The sequence below is a fragment of the Choloepus didactylus genome, chromosome 12 (genome assembly GCF_015220235.1).
Source record: "Choloepus didactylus isolate mChoDid1 chromosome 12, mChoDid1.pri, whole genome shotgun sequence".
NCBI classification, from domain to species: Eukaryota; Metazoa; Chordata; class Mammalia; order Pilosa; family Megalonychidae; genus Choloepus; species Choloepus didactylus.
In genome coordinates, this window is record NC_051318.1 from 96619950 (window position 1) to 96640961 (window position 21012).

Below are 21012 nucleotides of genomic sequence, written 5' to 3' on the forward strand. Positions count from 1 at the left end.
TATCTAGGCTAAAAAGCTAGTTGCTCGTTTTCTCTAGTAAATTATAAAAGGGGGGATAGGAGGTAGTGATCAACTGACCTATCAAAGAAGAATAATTCAGACTGTTTATTATAAAAATAGGCTATCACAGCAGAGCACTCTGAAGTCTTTTGGTAAACATACTTTAATAACTCCTTGTAGGACTGGTCTTCAATAATTGACATTAAGAAGGTTCTCTTTTAAGTAGGACAAATTGGAATCAAGGCCAGAACCTTCTCCCCAAATCATGGGATATTTCTGCTCAAAGTAGCAATTGTAGCTCGAAATTTCACAGGATAGCAAGTTTACATGGCAATAGAAAGGGAGGGAAGTGTTAGAAAGACATTTGAATCTCAATTTTGTATTTTTAGTTCCTTCCAAATTACTAGATATTTAAGGTCAAGGAAAGGTTATAGTCATACTTTAAGAAAGGGTTTAATATGAGTTAGTTTTTTTAAACTGTGACTTTTTAGATGGTAAATGGTCCAGTCTGCTAGAAAGTCTACCAAGTGGAGTGCCCCATTTTCTGACTGGATAAACGAAGCTTAACGTATTTAATAACCTCTTACCATTTATACGGAATAAACAAATGTGTCTTGGATGCTGCTCCATGCTTCATTTATAATAGAAGTGTTTTTCTTTTAGGTTCAAGAGATGTTGTGATAAAGGCGCAGATCTTAGCTGGTGGTAGAGGTAAAGGGACATTTGAAAGTGGCCTCAAAGGAGGAGTGAAGATAGTTTTCTCGTAAGTTATATTTTTTAAAGAAACATTGTCAGTATTAAAGAAAAACACAGATCTTGTAAAAGTTGCCCTTTATTATTAAATTAATGAAAATACTGAGATTTAAATATTAGATGAGATAAAATTTTTTCCCTTGGAGGAGAAGAGTTCTAAGTTTTTTTTTTCTTATTTCAGTCCAGAAGAAGCAAAAGCTGTTTCCTCACAAATGATTGGGAAAAAGTTGATTACCAAACAAACAGGAGAAAAGGGCAGAATATGCAATCAAGTATTGGTCTGTGAGAGAAGATATCCCAGGAGAGAATACTACTTTGCAATAACAATGGAAAGGTCATTTCAAGTGAGTATTTGTAGGTATGATACATTTAGAATGAATTTATTGCATTCAAATTCAAAAGTTGATTGTTGCTATTTGTAGGGGAAAAATAAATATCAATAATTTATTTGTATATGTCATGGGCACAATGTTTTTTTATCATTTTTTAAAAAAACTGCATGATTAATGACTTAAAGTTTGATTTTAAATATAGTGGGGGAAAAAAAAAAGCTACAGGCAAAACCATGTTGTAATAAATTCCACAGAATTTCCAAACTTATTTTGCTAACAGCAGCTGGAATCCTCTCTGCTTCACCTAAAGATTCCATAGAATGTGACAATAATTTCTAGCATGGTATAGTATTCTAACCAAAGAGAAAGTCCCTGAACCCACTAAGAGAATGTCTGTCAATTGCTTCATCTTTTTCTTTTTCAAACTCCTGGTACTATTTATAGTTTGGGGTTTGTTTTGCTAGGTAATTTGGTACTTGCTAAGTTGAAAGGTACATTCAATGGCAGACAGTATAGCTCTGCTCTGCTCTCTTTATGGACTCTCAAATGCATAGACAGCAAGTGAAGAGAAAATCCTTTCATAGATATGGTGCTAGGATGGAGCATTGATAACCTTTTTATACTATATTAATCTGGCTTATTCAGGGCATTAGTTAGGTATTGGGAGCTGAATCTATATTTTGAAGCAAGCTGGTTACCTATTTGGAAGCCCTAATAAGGATTTGATGTAGAACGTTATTAATTGTGTAGAATTTAGAGTAACAAAAATGTTAAGGGTCATGAAAATAGCTCTCATGTAGAACAGCTTATTTAAAAAATAGCTGTTTTCTGTATTGCAGTTTTTTTTTTTTCATACAATTAATTAAATCTCTAACAGTGTTTGAGTGGTACAGAATGCCTGTTAAAACTTTTACTTTTTATAATCAAGTATTTCTTAAGGTATAACACTAGATGGTAGTATAAACCCACTCAGAATATAAGATAAGAAGCATTATTTTATTTTTAAGTGATGTCTTTATCTCTATAGATTTTTCTGTATGGTAGAATTTAGTTTTGTAAGTTATTTTAACCCCCCAGGAAAATAACCTTATTATTTGCAGAATTATATTAGTAGACATTTATTTTTAATATATTTTCTTTTCCTTTTAGTTGGTATTAAATGTTAGCTTATATAATTTTTTTAAAAACTTTTTGTTGCAGTAACATACATACAACTCAGAGATTCCCATTTTAACCACTTTCAAGTGCACAATTCAGTGGTTTTATAGTTATGTTTTTACTTTTTGGTATAACTAGAAATAAGATTATATACCTGGTCAAACTGACATATGAGTTTATAATGTTGCCCAGCTGGAATAGCTCATTTTAATTGGAGTAAATGGAGCAAACTGAATATGTAATATTAAAGATATGTTAAAGCATTAGGGAAAAGGATGAAATTTGAGTTCATTTTAAGAACTTGAATTTTCAGAGAACTGTTTCAGTCCTGTTTAGGGAAATTTTTTTATAATTGCAGAAGTAATGCATAGTTATAATGATTCAGACTAAAAAGACTACAATACTAGTAAAAACATTTGGTCGAAAACATTATATTTGTTGAGGTTGTCACTTTAGACCAATGCGGAGTTGGTTGGTATTACTTTTTGTGAGGTATGGGCAACTTTTATGGGAATCCTTATGAACAGGTAAGGCCTTCCTGTTCAAACAAACAAAAAATTAAGTAAATATCTTTGATATTTATACTAAAATGAAAGGAGTATTTTACATTGAATTAAAGTCCTATGCATAGGAGTTGACTGGTCGTTAAAAATTGCTTTTGTTATTTATATGTTTTTAGGCGATGTTCTAGTTTACTAATGCTGCGGAATGCAAAACACCAGAGATGGATTGGCTTTTATAAAAAGGGGGTTTATTTGGCTACACAGTTACAGTCTTAAGGCCATAAAGTGTCCAAGGTAACACATCAGTAATCGGGTACCTTCACTGGAGGATGGCCAATGGCGTCCGGAACACCTCTGTTAGCTGGGAAGGCACGTGGCTGGTGACTGCTCCAAAGTTCTGGTTTCAAAATGGCTTTCTCCCAGGACGTTCCTCTCTAGCAAGCTTGCTCCTCTTCAAAACATCACTCACAGCTGCACTCAGTTCCTTCTGTTATGTCAGCTCATTTATATGGCTCCACTGATCAACTTAAACCCACCCTGGATGGGTGGAGCAACACCTCCATGGAAATTATCCAATCAGAGTCATCACCCACAGCTGGGTGGGGTGCATTCCATGGAAGCACTCAAAGAATTATAGTCTAATCAACACTGATAACGTCTGCCCATAAAAGATAACATCAAAGATAATGGCGTTTGGGGGACAATACATTCAAACCGGCACAAGCAATAAAGGCTCTACCAGTTTTCTTTAGTACTTACCACATCACACTGCCTTGGCAAATATCTATCATTGTGACTTGGTGTGCCAAAAAAATCAATTTAAGTACCTACTCTCTGTTTGGGACTTTTGTTAATCAGATTTCTTAACATTTACCCAAGTGCCTGTTGTGTACTTTTAGGCTGAGAAAAATCAAATTTAACAAATCACATTTGCTGCTTTATTTTTCTAGTAAAACATTGCAGCCTGCTGAAAATGAGTGCTACCTTTAACCATGCCATTTTTAACTTTACCTGGAATAGATATAAAATGTGCTGCAAGAATTCCAAATTTTATTTTCCATTACTTGTATTTTTCAAGGAGATATTTATTTTAGTAAAGTGGCTGCTTTGTCTTATAATTTTAATTTCAAACCTATTTTAAGGCAAAACCTTTTGCAAGACCAAGAAAAAGAAGAGGGATTTAGTTTAAGAAAGCTAAAATAGCATTATTAATTTATTTGAAATTCCAGTTATTTGTTAGAAATTGTCTTGAAAGTTTATTACCAAGATTACAAGTTAAACCAAATCATTTGAACAGGAAACACTCTGCAGTGATGATCAAATATAAAACTACAGTCATTGTTTTAATTGACCTCCATTTACCCCATTTAAGTTGGTTCCTTTCTGACTGGTCATGGAATTAGTAGAATTAGAGGCTCTTCACTTTCTTTTAGTTGTTATTATTTTATATGTATTACATTTATAACATTTTCCCTAACTTATGGCCATATGTTGGAGACTTACTATTACTTTAGTGAGAATTTAATATTATCTTTTCTTCCCCCTTCTGCCATTCTTTGGCTGCCTTCTCTGTAGCTCATTTCTCTTATCAGTAGGTATAAGAAGAAAAGGAAAGTAAAGCTAAAATAAAATGTCCAAATGCTTTAAGGTTTGTTGGTCTTGCTTTCTGTTCGCTAAAATTATATTTTGTGGTTATCTATAGATGTAATCTGTATTTTACTTCAATAGAATGGTAAAAGTTGAACAGGCTCTTCTTATCTGATTTTTTCTCCTGCTCCTTAGATGTTCATAAAAGCTTATAATTATGAACTGCCTTGCTAAAGAGGAAATGAAGAATACCTCTTCATTTGAAATTTCTAGAGGAACTTAAAATTAGACTATAATTTCAAACATTTCTCTTTACTCAGGCTTGCTAGAGTTTTCTCCTTTAGTCTCAGAAGATACAAATGCTTTAAAGGTTTGTTGGTCTCTCTTTTATTTTATGTATGTGTATGTGTGTATAGATATATATATATATATTTTGTAAAGACTACTAATAATATGGTATAAAATAAGAATAGTCAGTGATATACAGAGAAATATAAATCTCCCTTTTAACCTTTTCCTTGGCCAGCCAGTTTTTCTCCTTGGAGGCAGGTACTTTTTAATTAATTGTTTAGAAAAAAAAACAAAACAAAACACTTAATTCTTTTAAAAAGTAATAGATTTTTTTTTTCCCTTTGCGTATTGCTTTGTTTTAGGTATTTGAAGGACTATTTTGTTATACAGTGATGAATACAACAGTATTCCTTTAATTATACCTTGGAATGAGTTTGTTACTGAAATACCAGGTGCTAGGATAGAAAAGTAAAATTAGTCTTTTGATTTTTTTTTCTTTTAAATAGAAGTCACTTTTTCCCTGGGTAATATGTTAGTTGTAAACTTTTTTAGAAAATAGTAACATAAAATAATAAAAATCATATCATTTAATGTTTTATTTCCCACTTTGGGTGTGAATAGTGGGTGAGTCCACAGTTAAACATATTTTGAGTTTACTCTAAATTCTGTTATATTTTTTACATCTAGGTTTGTATCATTTTTTTCCCCCACAAACACTACTGAGATCTTTTTTGTTGTTGTTAATTAATATTTAGTAATACGATTTTATTAGTTGTATGGATTTTATGGATGCCTCAGTATCTTTATCATTTCCCTATTTTTGCATGTTAAGATTATTTCCAGTTTTGTGCATAAATTTGCAAGTCTATTAGGTAATTTGCTTTAAAATTTTTTTCCTGATTGATTTTGGAGGACTCAAAGTTAATGACTTAATTATTTAGCATTTATATCTTACCTTCCTATATTGTTCATGATAATAGCCAGAGCTATTCTTTGAAGGTAGGTGTTTTAGTTTCCTGTCCTGCTCAAAGCAAATACCATGAAATGGGATGGGTTAAACAATAGGAATTTATTTGCTTATGGTTAGAGTCCAGAAAAATATCCAAATCAATTCCTCATCAGGGCGATGCTTTCTTCCTAAAGACTGGCTGCTGGCAATCCTTGGCTCCTCTGACACATAGCAAGGCACATGATGGCATCTTCTGATCTCTCTCTTCTTTTCCAGATTTCATTCATTTCAGCTTCTTGCTTCCTGTGGCTTTCTCTCTTTCTGTCTGAATTTCATTTTCTTATAAAGGACTCCAGTAATAGGATTAAGACCCATCCTGATTGAGGTGGGTTACACCTTAACTGCAGTAGCCTCACAAAAAGGTCCTACTTACAAAGGGTTTATACCATTGGAATGGATTAAATTTAAGAATGTGTTTTTCTGGAGTAGATACAGTTTCAAATCACCACAGTAGTTAACTTGCTTTTTTACTGACTTGCAATAGGGCCAGGGCTTAGAAAATCTGGAGCTTTTTCCTTAGACTTTCCCTTTCAAATATCAGTAATCTGTTTTCATGATTTTCCAACTTTTATGTTTTAAACAATACTTTAATGTCCTTTCAGTTCTTAATGAAAAATGCATAGGTTATATTTTTTATATTTTATATTTTATATTTATATATTATATTTAGTTAATATAAGTTTTTGGGTGTATTTTTAATTGTTTTTTTCCCTCTCAGGTGAGCCATTGTCTTCCTTTTCCTTTTTTAAACTTCTTTTCCATTGTTTCAGTTGAATGTTTATAAAGGGTGTGCTGGAATTACAAAGATAAATTTTCAAGGAAATTTTTAAATAGGGTTGGGGAGTGATAGGTGCATAAATCTGATAGTGCAGACAGAAAGGCTTTAAAAATTTCTTGACCAGACCAAAATAAAATCTAGATATTTTGACTGCTTTTTCTCCTGCCAGGGTCCTGTCTTAATAGGAAGTTCTCAAGGTGGTGTTAACATTGAAGATGTTGCTGCTGAGACTCCTGAGGCGATCGTTAAAGAACCTATTGATATTGTAGAAGGCATCAGAAAGGAACAAGCTGTGATGGTAAGCTGTATTCCAAGAATTTCTAGCCTGTGATTGGAGGCTATTAAGAACATCAACACAGATTAATATACTATTTAGTATAAAAATTTTTTTAAATATCTACAATTATTTTTTTTTCATATTCTTCATATTTCAGTAAATATCTTTAAAAGGTAAGGATGCTTTTAAAATAGTCTCATTACCATTACCACACCTAGTAATAGTAACAGTAATTCTTTAATATCATCACCTACCCAGTTGCTCAAATTTCCCTGTTTGAAATTATTTTTTCTTTTATAGTTTGAATCAAGATTCATGTAAGGTCCATTCACTGTTGGTTAATGTGTCTCATATGCCTTTTTCTAATTTATAGGTTCCCCCTCCCTTGTTGTAGCCCCTTTTTTCCTTTCAGTTTATTTGTTCAAGAAAGTGGTGTGTTTATCCTGTATCATTTCTGATGGTCTGAATTTGCTGATTGCATCCCCATGGTGGCATATATCATGTTCCTATGTCCCTCCTGTTTCCTATAAATTGTGTGGAATGGAATTTTTGAGGGGGAAAGCAATTAATATATAAGAATTATATTGGAGCTTAGGACATATAGACAGTATTGTTTCCTGTTCATGTGATGTGACCGTAAAGCAGTGAGACTGATAATTCGGTGTGGATGACAGAGGTGCAGAAGGGGTAATCTTGGCAGGAGATACGCAGAAGTACCTTCAAGGTCAGGTGGTCAGCCTTGTGCCCAGTGGCTGTGGCGGTCCCTTGGAATTTCCTTTCCTTCTTTTCTGCCCTTGCCCTGTATGGTTCTTATTGTCTCTTGCCTAGATGTCGGCAGTGACTCCCTAATGTGTGTGCCTGTGTCCACTCCCACCTGGCACCTACTTCCCCGTTGTCATCAGAGCAGTTTGCTTAGATTATTTCCTTGTCACAGTCCTTCTGGGGGCAGGGTTGGGGTACTGCGAGTATGAAAAAAATCTCCCCAGGTGATTCTAATGTGCAGGCAGCATTGAGGATCACTGATTTAGAAAGATGCAACCAACTCCTTAGGCTCAATTATAAGATACTTTATAACCTGGTTTTGCTCTTTGCTTACTTCTCCAGCCTCATTTTCTGCCTCCCTCCCCTACCTCCTCCAACACTTCACTGATATAGTTACTTATAACCTCAGAATTTTTTGCCCTTTTATATCCCAATGTTTGTGCATGCCTTCTGCCCAGAATGCTCACCCCTTCCCTTATATTGCAAATCCTGTTGCCTCAGATATCGCTTCCTTGGGGGAAAATCTTCCTTAGCTCTCCCTGATAACAAATTATGCCCTTTTTTTATGCCTCTGTATCCTTTGTTTGGTTGAATTCATCACACTGTATTCATTTTTTATGCCTCTGACTCAGGAGATTTTTTTTTAGTAGGAACACCATCTTATATATCTCTATGATAGATCAGTGGTTTTAGTGGGGGTGGGGGTGGGGGTATGGACTCTAAGAATCTGATGAAAGCTGTGGACTTCTCTTAATGTAGGCACATAAGCAATAAATTTTGCCTGCAGTTTCACTGGTTTACTGTACTATTCTTTTCCTGTGTGTTTCTCCCCCCTCCTCCAAAACCCTTCTATGCAGTCTCATATGGTTTGTGACAGTTGGTTAGTAAATGTTTGGGATACTGCTGTTAAATTAAATTGTTCAGTTTGGGTGACCTGTTTTAGAAGAAAAGTTTGGATAAACTTTGAAATTAACCATCTGTTATTGAAAAACGTTATGTCAAAATAAGCTTATGGCATTGAAGTATAAGAGTAAGAAATTTGACTGGCATGAAGGTTTAAAAGCAGATAGAGAAAATTCCCCAATGAATCTTGAAGTTAGTCATTTAGGTGAGTGAGTGACATTAATGTTTGAAAGGGGCAGATATTTGATTTGCTAGGTAGTTCTTTGTACAAAAGAGTTTGACTGGAGAGTTAAATTTACGTAAGTAACTTGATTTATAAGAAGACTTGAAGGAGTGATCTACTAAGATGATAACATTTTGAGTGCTGAGCAGAAATAGTGCCCAGCATGGTGCTTGACAAATTTATGTCAAGCTGGATTGGTCAGAATTATGTTGCAATTCTCAAATGCTTGTCTATAAGGAGTAGACTATAACCTAGTGAGCGTGTTCTTAATGGTGCTTTATCTCTTATTATTCTGTATTTGAAATATGTCTTAGCCAAAAGTTATATTCCTTAGCTTGATCGTTCACTTTATTTATTGGCATTTGACTTGCAAAAACCATACCTTCAAAGAATTTAAGATGTTCTGTTACTGAGAATCACAAGGATGCGTTACAGCCGTAGATGGCAATGGAGAACGAGGCAGGGATTCCTCTGTAGCTTTCTGAGCAGGGGCAGCACTGGTGGAATAAACATGCAGACATGTAGCCTTTATATCAGTGGTTCAGAATTGCTTATGGGACTTTTGAAGTTATAGCTGCTTGGGCCTACCACCAAGCTTCTGAACCAGGACTTCTGGGTTGGTCCCTTGGTATATGTAGTTTTTCTAAAAGTTCTGCAGGTACCTGTGGTTAGGAATTTCTGCTTCAGACTGTAAACTCCTCTACTAGATTGGTCACTTAGGTATCCTTCAGGCCTAGTGTAGTGTGTGATGTGTACTCAGGTGTACAGTAGATTTTTAATGAGTGGAATATTACCCATTTGACTGTATGTGTCCTCCCACTCTTTATAACTTACCTAAAAGGTAAAATAGAGTGATTTAATATTTTAGGCTCTCAGTATCTAGTTTTAATAAAATATAAGCCTCTTTCAGTTTAAGGCTTAGAAGCAGAATGGAGGCTATGGCAAAAACACTAGAATTGGAATCTTAGGAGAGTGGCAAGTCACTGGACTGCTGATCTTGTTCTTGTCTGTAAAATGGGCATAATACCTACCTTGTGAGGATTTTGATTAAAAAGTACCATTGAATAATGGTAGCTACCACTTCAGTGATTAATGTTTAACTGCAAATGATTCATACTTATTATTTAAGTGATAAACTACAAGGTTTTTATTTAAAGTAATTTAATGTTAATTAGACACACAAAAATACCTATAATAAAAAGATGAATTGCTTTCAGCTTGCACAGAAGATGGGATTTCCACCAAATATTGTGGATTCTGCAGCAGAAAACATGATCAAGCTTTACAACCTTTTTCTGAAATATGATGCAACCATGGTAGAAATAAATCCAATGGTGGAAGATGCAGATGGAGCTGGTAAAGTATCTTCTTCCCTCAAACATTCATTATGCATTTATCTACCTTTCATAAGCTTCATAAGGAAGTTGAACTCATATAGGTCCTTTGTAGGGGCTTATTTTTAATAAATAAAATGAATTTGTAGAAATATTAAAGTGACTCATTAAAATCAACACCTTAAATATATATTTATGTGCACATGGAGGGGTTAGAGCTGTGTGCTACAATGCAGCAGCCATCAACTACATGTAGCTATTTAGATTATTTAAAGTTGAATAAGGCACCTGTGGCTAGTGGCTATGCTATTGGATAGTGTAGATATAGGCCAGTCCATCATTGCAGAAAGTTCCATTGGACAGCTCTGGACTAGAGTATCTAGTATGGTGGTGAGGAAATAGTTGTTTGTTATGGGGAATTCACCATCTTGCTCTCCACGAGTTTCAGGGTTTAGAGACCTCATGGATCTTTATTGTGCAAAGGGGTATATTCTGATACTAGAGTCCTTTGAATATTTTTAATCATGAGATAAGATTAGCATATCAGTTTGATGGCTCTTCTTTTGTGTATGCTTAAAGGTAAATCAGATTCTGAATCCTCATGCCTTCCACATGTAGTAGTGTTGTTTTATGTAAGTTGCTTTATCCTAGCTTAAGATTTTTTTGAGATTTTGTATTAACTGCTTCCATTGTTGTAATTTATTTGATTTTGGTTTCAAGTCTCTTTGGGTTTCCAGTTCTAATCTTCTTAAATTTGTAGATCATCTTTTACTTTTTTTTTTTTTTTTCCATTTTTTAAAGATCACTTTTCATAAAATCCAAAACAACAACACAGTAAGAGCCAAGAAGAAATTCTAGAATGCTTACATTTCCACTGGGGAATAAATTCTTTTTTTTTTTTTTTTTTTTTTTTTTGAATTTTAAAACATCTATTTTCCATAACCTTAAGTTTTGGACACTTGTTCCATTTCTTTTTAAAAAAAGTCACATTGAAACATACAAATAATTCAAAGCTCAGCACAAAGATTAGCACAGGCATTGCATAAACATAAAATATATATCACTACAAAGATCCAAAGTGTACAATCACTTGCCCCTGGGTACCCTCATACAGCTGTGCATCCATCACACTTAATTTTTGTTCAATTTTTAGAAACTTTTCATTACTCCAGACAAGAAATAAAGTGAAAGATGAAAAAAGAAAAAAAGAAAAGGAAACTCTAATCCTCCCCTATCCCTAACCAACCCCCCTCAATTGTTGACTCGTAGTATTGATATAGTACATTTGTTACTGTTTATGAAAAAATGTTGAAATACTACTAACTGTAGTATATAGTTTGTAATAGGTATATAGTTCTTCCCTGTATGCCCCTCTATTATTAACTTCTAATTGTATTGTCATACATTTGTTCTGGTTCATGGAAGTGATTTCTAGTATTTGTACAGCTGATCATGGACATTGCCCACCATAGGATTCAGTTTTATACATTTCCATCTTTTGACCTCCAACTTTCCTTCTGGTGACACATATGACTCTGAGCTTCCCCTTTCCACCTCATTCACACACCATTTGGCACTGTTAGTTATTCTCACATCTTGCTACCAACACCCCTGTTCATTTCCAAACATTTGAGTTCATCCTAATTCAACATTCTCCTCATATTAAGCAACCACTCCCCATTCTTAAGCCTCGTCCTATATCTTGGTACCTTATATTTCATGTCTATGAGTTTACATATTATAATTAGTTCCTGTCAGTGAGACCCTGTAATAATTGTCCTAATGTGTCTGGCTTATTTCACTCAGTATATTGCCCTCAAGGTATTGTCATCAACCCATTTTTTTTTTTTAATATGGTTTTGTTCACTCACCATACATTCCATCCCAAGTAAATAATCGATGGTTTTCTGCATGGTCATACATTTATGTGTTCACCACCTTCACCACTATCTATATAAGGGCATCTACATTTCTTCCACAAGGCAGGAGGGAGTCAAAGAAGGTAGAGAGGCAAAAGAAAGAGGGAAAAAAAAATGACAGCTAGGAAGCAGCATTTTACTTAAATCAAAGTAGAATAAAGAATCAGACAATACCACCAAAGTCAAGTGTCTAACATGCCTCCCCTATCCCCCCCCCTTTTCTGCATTCACCTTGGTATATCACCTTTGTTACATTAAAGGAAGCATGATACAATGATTCTATTAGATACAGTCTCTAGTTTATGCTGATTGCATCCCTCCCCCAATGCCTCCCCATTTTTAACACCTTGCAAGGCTGACATTTGCTTGTTCTCCCTTGTAAAAGAACATATTTGTACATTTTATCACAATTGTTGAATACTCTAGATTTCACCAAGTTACACAGTCCCAGTCTTTATCTTTCCTCCTTTCTTGTGGTGTCTCACATGCTCCCCACCTTCCTCTCTCAACCATGTTCATAGTTACCTTTGTTCAGTGTACTTACATTGTTGTGCTACCATCTCCCAAAATTGTGTTCCAAACCACGCACTCGTCTTTTGTCACCCTGTAGTGCTCCCTTTAGTATTTCCTGTAGGGCAGGTGTCTTGTTCACAAAGTCTCTCATTGTCTGTTTGTCAGAAGATATTTTGAGATCTCCCTCATATTTGAAGGACAGCTTTGCTGGATACAGGATTCTTGGTTGGCGGTTTTTCTCTTTCAGTACCTTAAATATATCACACCACTTCCTTCTTGCCTCCATGGTTTCTGCTGGGAGATCTGCACATAGTCTTATGAAGCTTCCTTTGTATGTAATGGATCGCTTTTCTCTTGCTGCTTTCAGGATTCTCTCTTTGTCTTTGACATTTGATAATCTGATTATTAAGTGTCTTGGCATAGGCCTATTCATATCTCTTCTGTTTGGAGTACGCTGCGCTTCTTGGATCTGTAATTTTATATCTTTCATAAGAGATGGGAAATTTTCATTAATTATTTCCTCTATTATTGCTTCTGCCCCCTTTCCCTTCTCTTCTCCTTCTGGGACACCAATGATACGTACATTATTGTACTTTGTTTCATCCTTGAGTTCCCGGAGACGTTGCTCATATTTTTTCATTCTTTTCTCCATCTGCTCCTTTGCGTGTAGGCTTTCAGGTGTTTTGTTCTCCAGTTCCTGGGTGTTTTCTTCTGCCTCTTGAGATCTGCTGTTGTATGTTTCCATTGTGTCTTTAATCTCTTGTGTTGTGCCTTTCATTTCCATAGATTCTTCTAGTTGTTTTTTTGAACTTTTGATTTCTGCCGTATATATGTCCAGTGCTTCCTTTACAGCCTGTATCTCTTTTGCAATATCTTCTCTAAACTTTTTGAACTGATTTAGCATTAGTTGTTTAAATTCCTGTATCTCAGTTGAAGTGTACGTTTGTTCCTTTGACTGGGCCATAACTTTGTTTTTCTTAGTGTAGGTTGTAAATTTCTCTTGTCTAGACATGGTTTCCTTGGTTATCCAAATCAGGTTTTCCCAGACCAGAACAGGCTCAGGTCCCAGAGGGAAGAGATATTCAGTATCTGGTTTCCCTGCTGGTGTGTCTTAGAAAATTGCTCCACCCTTTGATGCCTCAGGTCACTGTGCTTTTCTGCCCAGCATGTGGCGCCTGTCAGCCTAGAATTCTTGATTGGTGTGAGGAGTTATGGCCGTGTTCCTCCAGGCTCTGGGGTCTGGTTCTGAATGGAAAGGGCCCCACCCCTTTCCTCCTAGAGAAGACAGACCCCTCAGGTGGAGATCATTAGCATTTCAATGGTCTCGCTCTCTGCTTGTGCTGTCTCCGCCCTTCCCCAAGTCACAGCCCTGGAAACTGAAAATGACTGGGGCTTTCTCCACTGAGCCAAAAAAGAAACAGATAGTTCCCTTCAGACCCAGTCCAAGGTGACCCTCCGGCTCTCCCAGGTCAGTCGTCACCCAAAGCCTCTGTCTGTTTTTTGGGGCTGCGTACCTGTAGTGAGCAGTTCACACTCACTACTTAAAACCCCAGTTGGAGCTCAGCTGAGCTATATTCGCTTGCTAGGAGAGAGCTTCTCTCTGGCACCACGAGGCTTTGCAGCTCAGGCTATGGGGGAGGGGGGGTCTCACAACTTGGTTCCGCAGGTTTTACTTACAGATTTTATGCTGTGTTCTCGGGCATTCCTCCCAATTCAGGTTGGTGTATGATGAGTGGATGGTCTTGTTTGTCCCCCCGCAGTTATTCTGGATTATTTACTAGTTGTTTCTGTTTTTTTGTAGTTGTTCCAGGGGGACTACTTAGCTTCCACTCCTCTCTATGCCGCCATCTTGCCCGAGACTCCATCTTTTACTTTTATACTTCTAATTAGTTATATTCTTTATCATAGAAATAAGTTATTGGATGATCATTGATATGGTAATATAAAGAATGAATAAATTCTTTTTTTAAAAATTCAGTTTTATTGAGATGTATTTACATACCATACAAAAAATTCTCTTTGATGTTAAAGGTAGTTTATAAAATTGAAAATGAAAATTTTTTAAATTTTTTTAACACTGAGGGCTGTTGCATATTTTAAAAGTGAGCTGTTCAATAAAGGAGAATTATCTGTCGAAAAGATATATTTCTTTTATTATTTTTCTGATTATATAACTTAAGTGAGAATAGTAACATTGAAAGTTAGACTAATGAATTCATTCCAGCTGTGAAATTCTATAGCTATATTCTCTCCCTAAGGGAACATCGTAGTTCTCATAATTTAATAATTAATTTTTCTTTTCTTTGTGTACATTTATATGTCTTAAGGTAGTTTTTTTTTTTTTTTTTTTTTTTTTGATTAAGGACATTGTATACTCAGTATAGAAAATTTGCAAAGTGCCAAGAAATATGAACTGGTAGGATAAAAGAACTCCTATGGCCTCGTGCCCAGTACCCTTTTGATGCTTTGTATAATTAATTTCAGTGTTCTCTGTAATTAGGATCATACTTCTATTTAGTTTGTATCCTTCCATTTTTTCCAGTTATTATTTATTTTGACCACAGATTTTGTTGAAATGTATTCACATAGTATATATTCTATCCAAAATAAACAATCAGTATCTCACAGAATCCTCACTTAGTTGTACAATCATCATCTCAATTTTAGACAATTTTCTTTACCCCAAAGAGAAAAATAACAGATAGACACACCCACAGCAAAGAGAAAACCCAAAGCGTCCCATAACTCGTATCCATCCCAATTATTTTCCCCTAGTATTGGTGTGGTACTTACTAATGAGTTATTCCTGTTAAATGTTGTCCATAGAATGCAATAGGTAGATTTTCCCTTATACTACTCTAATATCAACTCTTTGTACAAGTGTCATACCTTTGAAGTAGTTCATGCAAGAACTTATTTATATTTGTAGTGCTAATCAGTGAGGTACATGACTTTAAGCAACCCCTTTCAATCATGCTAACCTTCATATGAATTCACCTTCAAAATAGCATTTACAATCCCACTAATAAATTACCATCACCTCTATCCACTCCCATACATTTAAGTTCAACCTCGTTAATGAAGTCTGTACCTAATAGGTAACCTCTTCCCCTTCTCTAGCTTCTGTCTATCTCTAGGTCCCCTATATTCTACATTTTAAGACTCTGAGTTTACATTTTTTAGGGGGTTCATATTAGTGAAATAATACAATATCTGTCCTTTTGTTTCTGTCTTATTTCACTCACTGTTCTGTCCTCAGGATTCATCCATGTTCTCACATGCTTCAGGACCTCATTCCTTCTTATTGCTGCATAATATTCCATTGTGTGTATATACCACATTTTGTTGATCCACTTGTCTGTTGATGGACACTTGTTTCCATCCTCTGGAAATTTTGAATAATGCTGCTGTGAACATTGATGTGCAAATGTTTGTTTGTGTCACTGCTTTCAGATCTTCTGGGTATACGTTGAGTAGTGGAGCTGCCAGATCGAAGGGCAACTCTGTATTTAGTTTTCTGAGGAACTGCCAAACTGTCTTCCACAGTGACTGTACATTCTTACTGGCCGTTCCAAATTCTCCATATTCTCCACATTCTCTCCAGCATTTGTAGTTCCTGTTTGTTTAATGGCAGCCATTCTTATAGGTATGAGATGGTATCTCGCTGTGGTTTTGATTTGCATTTCCCTAACAGCTAATGAAGATGAACGAACATCTTTTCATGTGCTTTTTAGCCATTTGTATTTACTCTTTGGAAAAATGACTTCATATCTTTTTCCCATTTTATAATTGAGTTGTTCGTTCTTTTGATGTTGAGTTGTAGGATTCCTTTGTATTTACTGGATATCAAACCCATATCAGATATTTTCTCCCAGTTGAGTTGGCTGCTGCTTCATCTTTTTGACAGTCTATTGAGGCATGGAAACACTTGATTTTGAGGAGTTGCCATTTATCTACTTTTTATTTCATTTGCTTGTGCTTTAGGTGTAAAGTCTAAGAAGCGACCTCCTATTACTAGGTCTTGAAGATGTTTCCCTGTGTTTTCTTTTAAGAGTTTTATTGTATTGGCTCTTAAATTTAGGTCTTTGATCTATACTTTAAGTTAATTTTTGCATAGGGTGTGAGGTAGGAGTCTTCTTTCATTCTTTTGGATATGGATATCCAGTTTTCTGAGCCCCATAGGAAGGCGGTCCCAGTTCAGTGGATTTGGGGGGCGTTGTCAAAAATCAATTGATCTTAGATCTGGGGTCTATTTCCAAACTCTCAATTCGATTCCATTGATCAATATGCCTATCTTTGTTTCAGTACCCTGCTGTTTTGCCCACTGTGGCTTTATAATAACTTTGAAGTCTGAGAAGTGTAAGTCTTCCCACATTGTTTTTCTTTTTTAGGATGTTTTTGGCAATTCAAGGCCCCTTTCCCTTCCATATAAATTTGATAACTAGCTTTTCCAAGTCTGCAAAGTGATTGTTGGAATTTTGATTGTTATTGTGTTGAATCTGTAGATCAATTTGGGTAGAATTGACATCTTAATGATGTTTAGTCTTCCTATCCATGAACATGGAATATCTTCCCACCTGTTTAGGTCTTTCATTTCTTTTAGCAAAGTTTTGTAGTTTTCTGTGTAGAGGTCCTTTACATTCTTGGTTAAGTTTATTCCTAGGTACTTGATTCTTTTAGTTGGTTTTGTGAATGGAGTTTTTTTTTCTTAATTGCCTCCTCAGGTCATTACTAGTGTATAGAAACATTACTGATATTTGCACATTAATCTTATATCCTGCCACTTTGCTGAATTTTTTTTATTAGCTCAAGTAGCTTTCTTGTAGATTCTCAGGATTTTCCAAATATAAGATCATGTCATCTGCAAATAATGACAGTTTTACTTCTTCGTTTCCTATTTGGGTGCCTTTTATTTCTTTTTCTTGCCTAATTGCCTAACTAGAACTTCTAGTACAATATTGAATAATAGTGGTGACAGTGGGCATATTTGTGTCATTCCTGATTTTAGGGGGAAGGCTTTCAGTAGCTCACCATTGAGTATGATGCTGGCTGTGGGTTTTCATATATGCCCTTTATCATAGTGAGGAAGTTTCCTTCAATTCCGACCTTTTGAAATGTTTTTATCAGAAAAAGATGCTGAATTTTGTCGAATGCTTTTTCACCATCAGTCAAGATGATCATGTGATTTTTTTTCCTTTTCGATTTGTTACTGTGGTGTACTACATTGATTGATTTTCTTATGTTGGACCACCCTTGCATGCCTGGAATGAGCCCCACTTGCTCGTGGTGTGTAATTCTTTTAATGTGCCTTTGGATTTGATTTGCAAATAATTTGTTGAGAGTTTTTGCATCTATATTCATTCTGGAGATTGGCCTGTAGTTTTCCCTTTTTGTAGTATCTTAATCTGGTTTTGGTATTAGAGTGATGTTAGTTTCATAAAATGAGTTAGGTAGTGTTCCTTTCTCTTCAGTTTTTTGGAAAGGTTTTAGCAGGAATGGTGTTAGTTCTTTTTGGAATGTTTGGTAAAATTCCTGTGAAGCCATCTGGCTTGAATCTCTTTACTTGTGATTGGATTGTTGAGATCTTCTGTTTCTTCTTGACTCAGGCTAGGTTGTTCATGTGTTTCCAGGAAATTGTCCATTTCCTCTTAATTGTCTAGTTTGTTGCATATGGTTGTTCGTACTATCCTCTAATTTTTTTTTTTTAATTTCTTTGAGAACCACAGTAATGACACCCCTCTAATTCCTGATTTTATTTGTGTCTTCTCCCTTTTTTTTTTCTTTGTCATTCTAGCTAAGAATCTGTCAATTTTACTGATCTTCTCAAAGAACCAACTTTTGGTTTTATTTATTTTCTCTCTTTTTTTTTTAAATTCATTTCTTTCTGCTTTAATCTTTATTATTTCTTTTCATCTAGTTGTTTTAGGGTTTGTTTGCTGTTCTTTCTCTAGCTTCATCAGTTATTCAGTTAGGTCTTTGGTTTTAATTCTTTACTTTTTAGTGTATGCATTTAAAACTATAAAATTCCTTCTCAGCACTGCCTTCCCTACATCCTATGGGTTTTGGTATGTTGTATTTTCATTTTCTTTTGTCTCCAAATATTTACCAATTTCTCTTGCAATTTCTTCTTTGACCCACTGATTGTTTAAGGGTGTGTTGTTTAACCTCCATATATTTGTGGAAGTTCTGGTTCTTTGGTGGTTATTGATTTCTGATTTCATTCTGTTATGGTCAGAGAAAGTGCTTTGAATAATTTCAGTCTTTTTAAATTTATTGAGACATGCTTTGTGGCCCAGACTTTGATCTATCTTAGAGAATGTTGCATAAGCACTAGGGATGAATGTATACCCTGGTGTTTGGGGATGCAACAATTTGTATATATCTATAGGTCTAATTCATTTATTATGTTGTTTAAGTTCTCTATTTCCGTACTGATCCTGTCTGGTTGTTCTATCTATAGAGGAGAGTGGTGTATTGAAGTCTCCCATTATTATTGTAGAAATATCTGTTGCTTCCTTCAGTTTTGCCATTGTTTGCCTCAGGAACTTTGGAGCTCCTTGATTGGGTGCATAAATATTTATGATTGTTATTTCTTCTTGGTGAATTGTCCCTTTTATTAATATATAATGCCTTTCCTTGTCTCTTATGACATCTCTGCATATAAAGTCTATTTTGTCTGATATTAGTGTAGCTACACCTGCTTTGTTTTGGTTATGGCATGCATGGAATATTTTTTGCCATCCTTTCATTTTCAATTGATTTGTATCCTTGGATCTAAGATTAGTCTCTTGGAAACAGCATGTAGATGGATCATACTTTTTAAATTCATTCTGCCAATCTGTATTTTTTTAAATTATTCATTTTATTGAGATATATTCACATACCATGCAGTCATACAAAACAAAGCATACATTCAGTTGTTTACAGTATCATTATATAGTTGTGCATTCATCACCAAAATTAATTCTTGACATTTTCATTACCACATACACAAAAATAATAAGAATAAAAATTAAAGTGAAAAGAACAATTAAAGTAAAAAAGAACACTAGGTGCCTTTTTTTTTTTTCCTTCCCCCATTTTTCTACTCATTCATCCATAAACTAGACAAAGGGGAGTGTGGTCCATGTGGCTTTCCCAATCACATTGTCACCCGTCATAAGCTACATTTTTATACAATTGTCTTCAAGATTCATGGGTTCTGGGTTGTAGTTTGATAGTTTCAGGTATTTACTGCTAGCTATTCCCATTCATTAAACCCTAAAAATGGTTTCTATATTGTGCATAAGAGTGCCCACCAGAGTGACCTCAGCTCCATTTGGAATCTCTCTGCTGCTGAAGCTTATTTCATTTCCTTTCACATCCCTCTTTTGGTCAAGAAGATGTTCTCCATCCCACAATGCCGGGTCTGGATTCCTCCCTGGGAGTCATATTCTACGTTGCCAGGGAGATTCACTCCCCTGGGTGTCAGATCCCACGTAGCGGGGAGTCAGTGATTTCATCTGCCATATTGGCTTAGCTAGAAAGAGAGGGCCACATCTGAGCAACAAAGAGGCATTCGGGAGGAGGCTCTTACGCATAATTATAGGGAGGCCTAGCCTCTCCTTTGCAGCAACAGTCTTCCCAAGGGCAAGTCCTGTGGTAGAGGGCTCAGCCCATGAAACCACCAGTCCCCTATGTCTGTGAGCACATCAGTAACCATTGAGGTAGGGAAGCCCAACACCCCTGCATTCTCCACCAGCTCCTCAGGGGGGCTCTGCATTTATTTTTCATTGTTTTTTTGTTTGTTTGTTTTAAATCAACTATATCAAAAAAAATAAAAAAAAAACATACAATAAAAAAACATTGCAAACAAACCATAACAAGGAAGTAAGAAAAAGACAACTAACCTAAGATAACTACTTTGCTTCCAACACGTTCCTACTCTACCTCAAGATAATAACCTAATATAGCAACATTTCTGTGAACTTGTTCCTACCATACCCATCAGAAATTAACAGGTTATAGTCATTCCTGGGCATTCCCAGAATGTTAAATTTACCCACAATAGCTTATCTGTTCTTGTTGGGTTATCATTCCCCCTTCCTTAATTGCTCTCTATCGTTAGTTCCCCTGCATTCTATATTATAAACCATTTGTTTTACATTTTTAAATATTCACATTAGTGGTAGCATATAATATTTCTTTTTGTGCCTGGCTTATTTTGCTCAGCATTATGTCTTCCAGATTCATCCATGTTGTCATATGTTTCACGACATCGTTCCTTCTTCCAGCCGCATAGTATTCCACCTTGTGTATATACCACATTTTATTTATCCACTCATCTGTTGAAGGACATCTGAGTTGTTTCCATCTCTTGGCAATTGTGAATAATGCTGCTCTGAACATTGGCACGCAGATATCTGTTTGTGTCACTGCTTTCAGATCTTGCAGGTATATACCAAGAAGTGCAATCCCTGGATTGAAGAGTAACTCTATATCTAGTTTTCTAAGGAAGTGCTAGGATGGCTTCCAGAGTGGCTGAACCATTATACAGTCCCACCAACAATGAATAAGAGTTTCAATTTCTCCACATCCTCTCCAGCATTTGTAGTTCCCTGTTTGTTTAATGGCAGCCATTCTAATTGGTGTGAGATGGTATCTCATTGTGGTCTTAATTTCCAACTCTCT

General features: G+C 35.5%; 1 protein-coding gene across 1 annotated transcript in view; it reads left to right on the top strand.

Annotated features, from left to right (window-relative positions):
- The window catches only part of SUCLA2 (succinate-CoA ligase ADP-forming subunit beta), a 70996-nt gene that overhangs the window by 11648 nt on the left and 38336 nt on the right, over positions 1 to 21012 (top strand). Inside the window, exons 3-6 of the mRNA XM_037800347.1 lie at positions 664 to 763; positions 935 to 1097; positions 6581 to 6709; positions 9794 to 9932. Of these exons, the coding sequence (XP_037656275.1) occupies positions 664 to 763; positions 935 to 1097; positions 6581 to 6709; positions 9794 to 9932 (531 nt within the window). The remainder of the gene's footprint in view (positions 1 to 663; positions 764 to 934; positions 1098 to 6580; positions 6710 to 9793; positions 9933 to 21012) is intronic.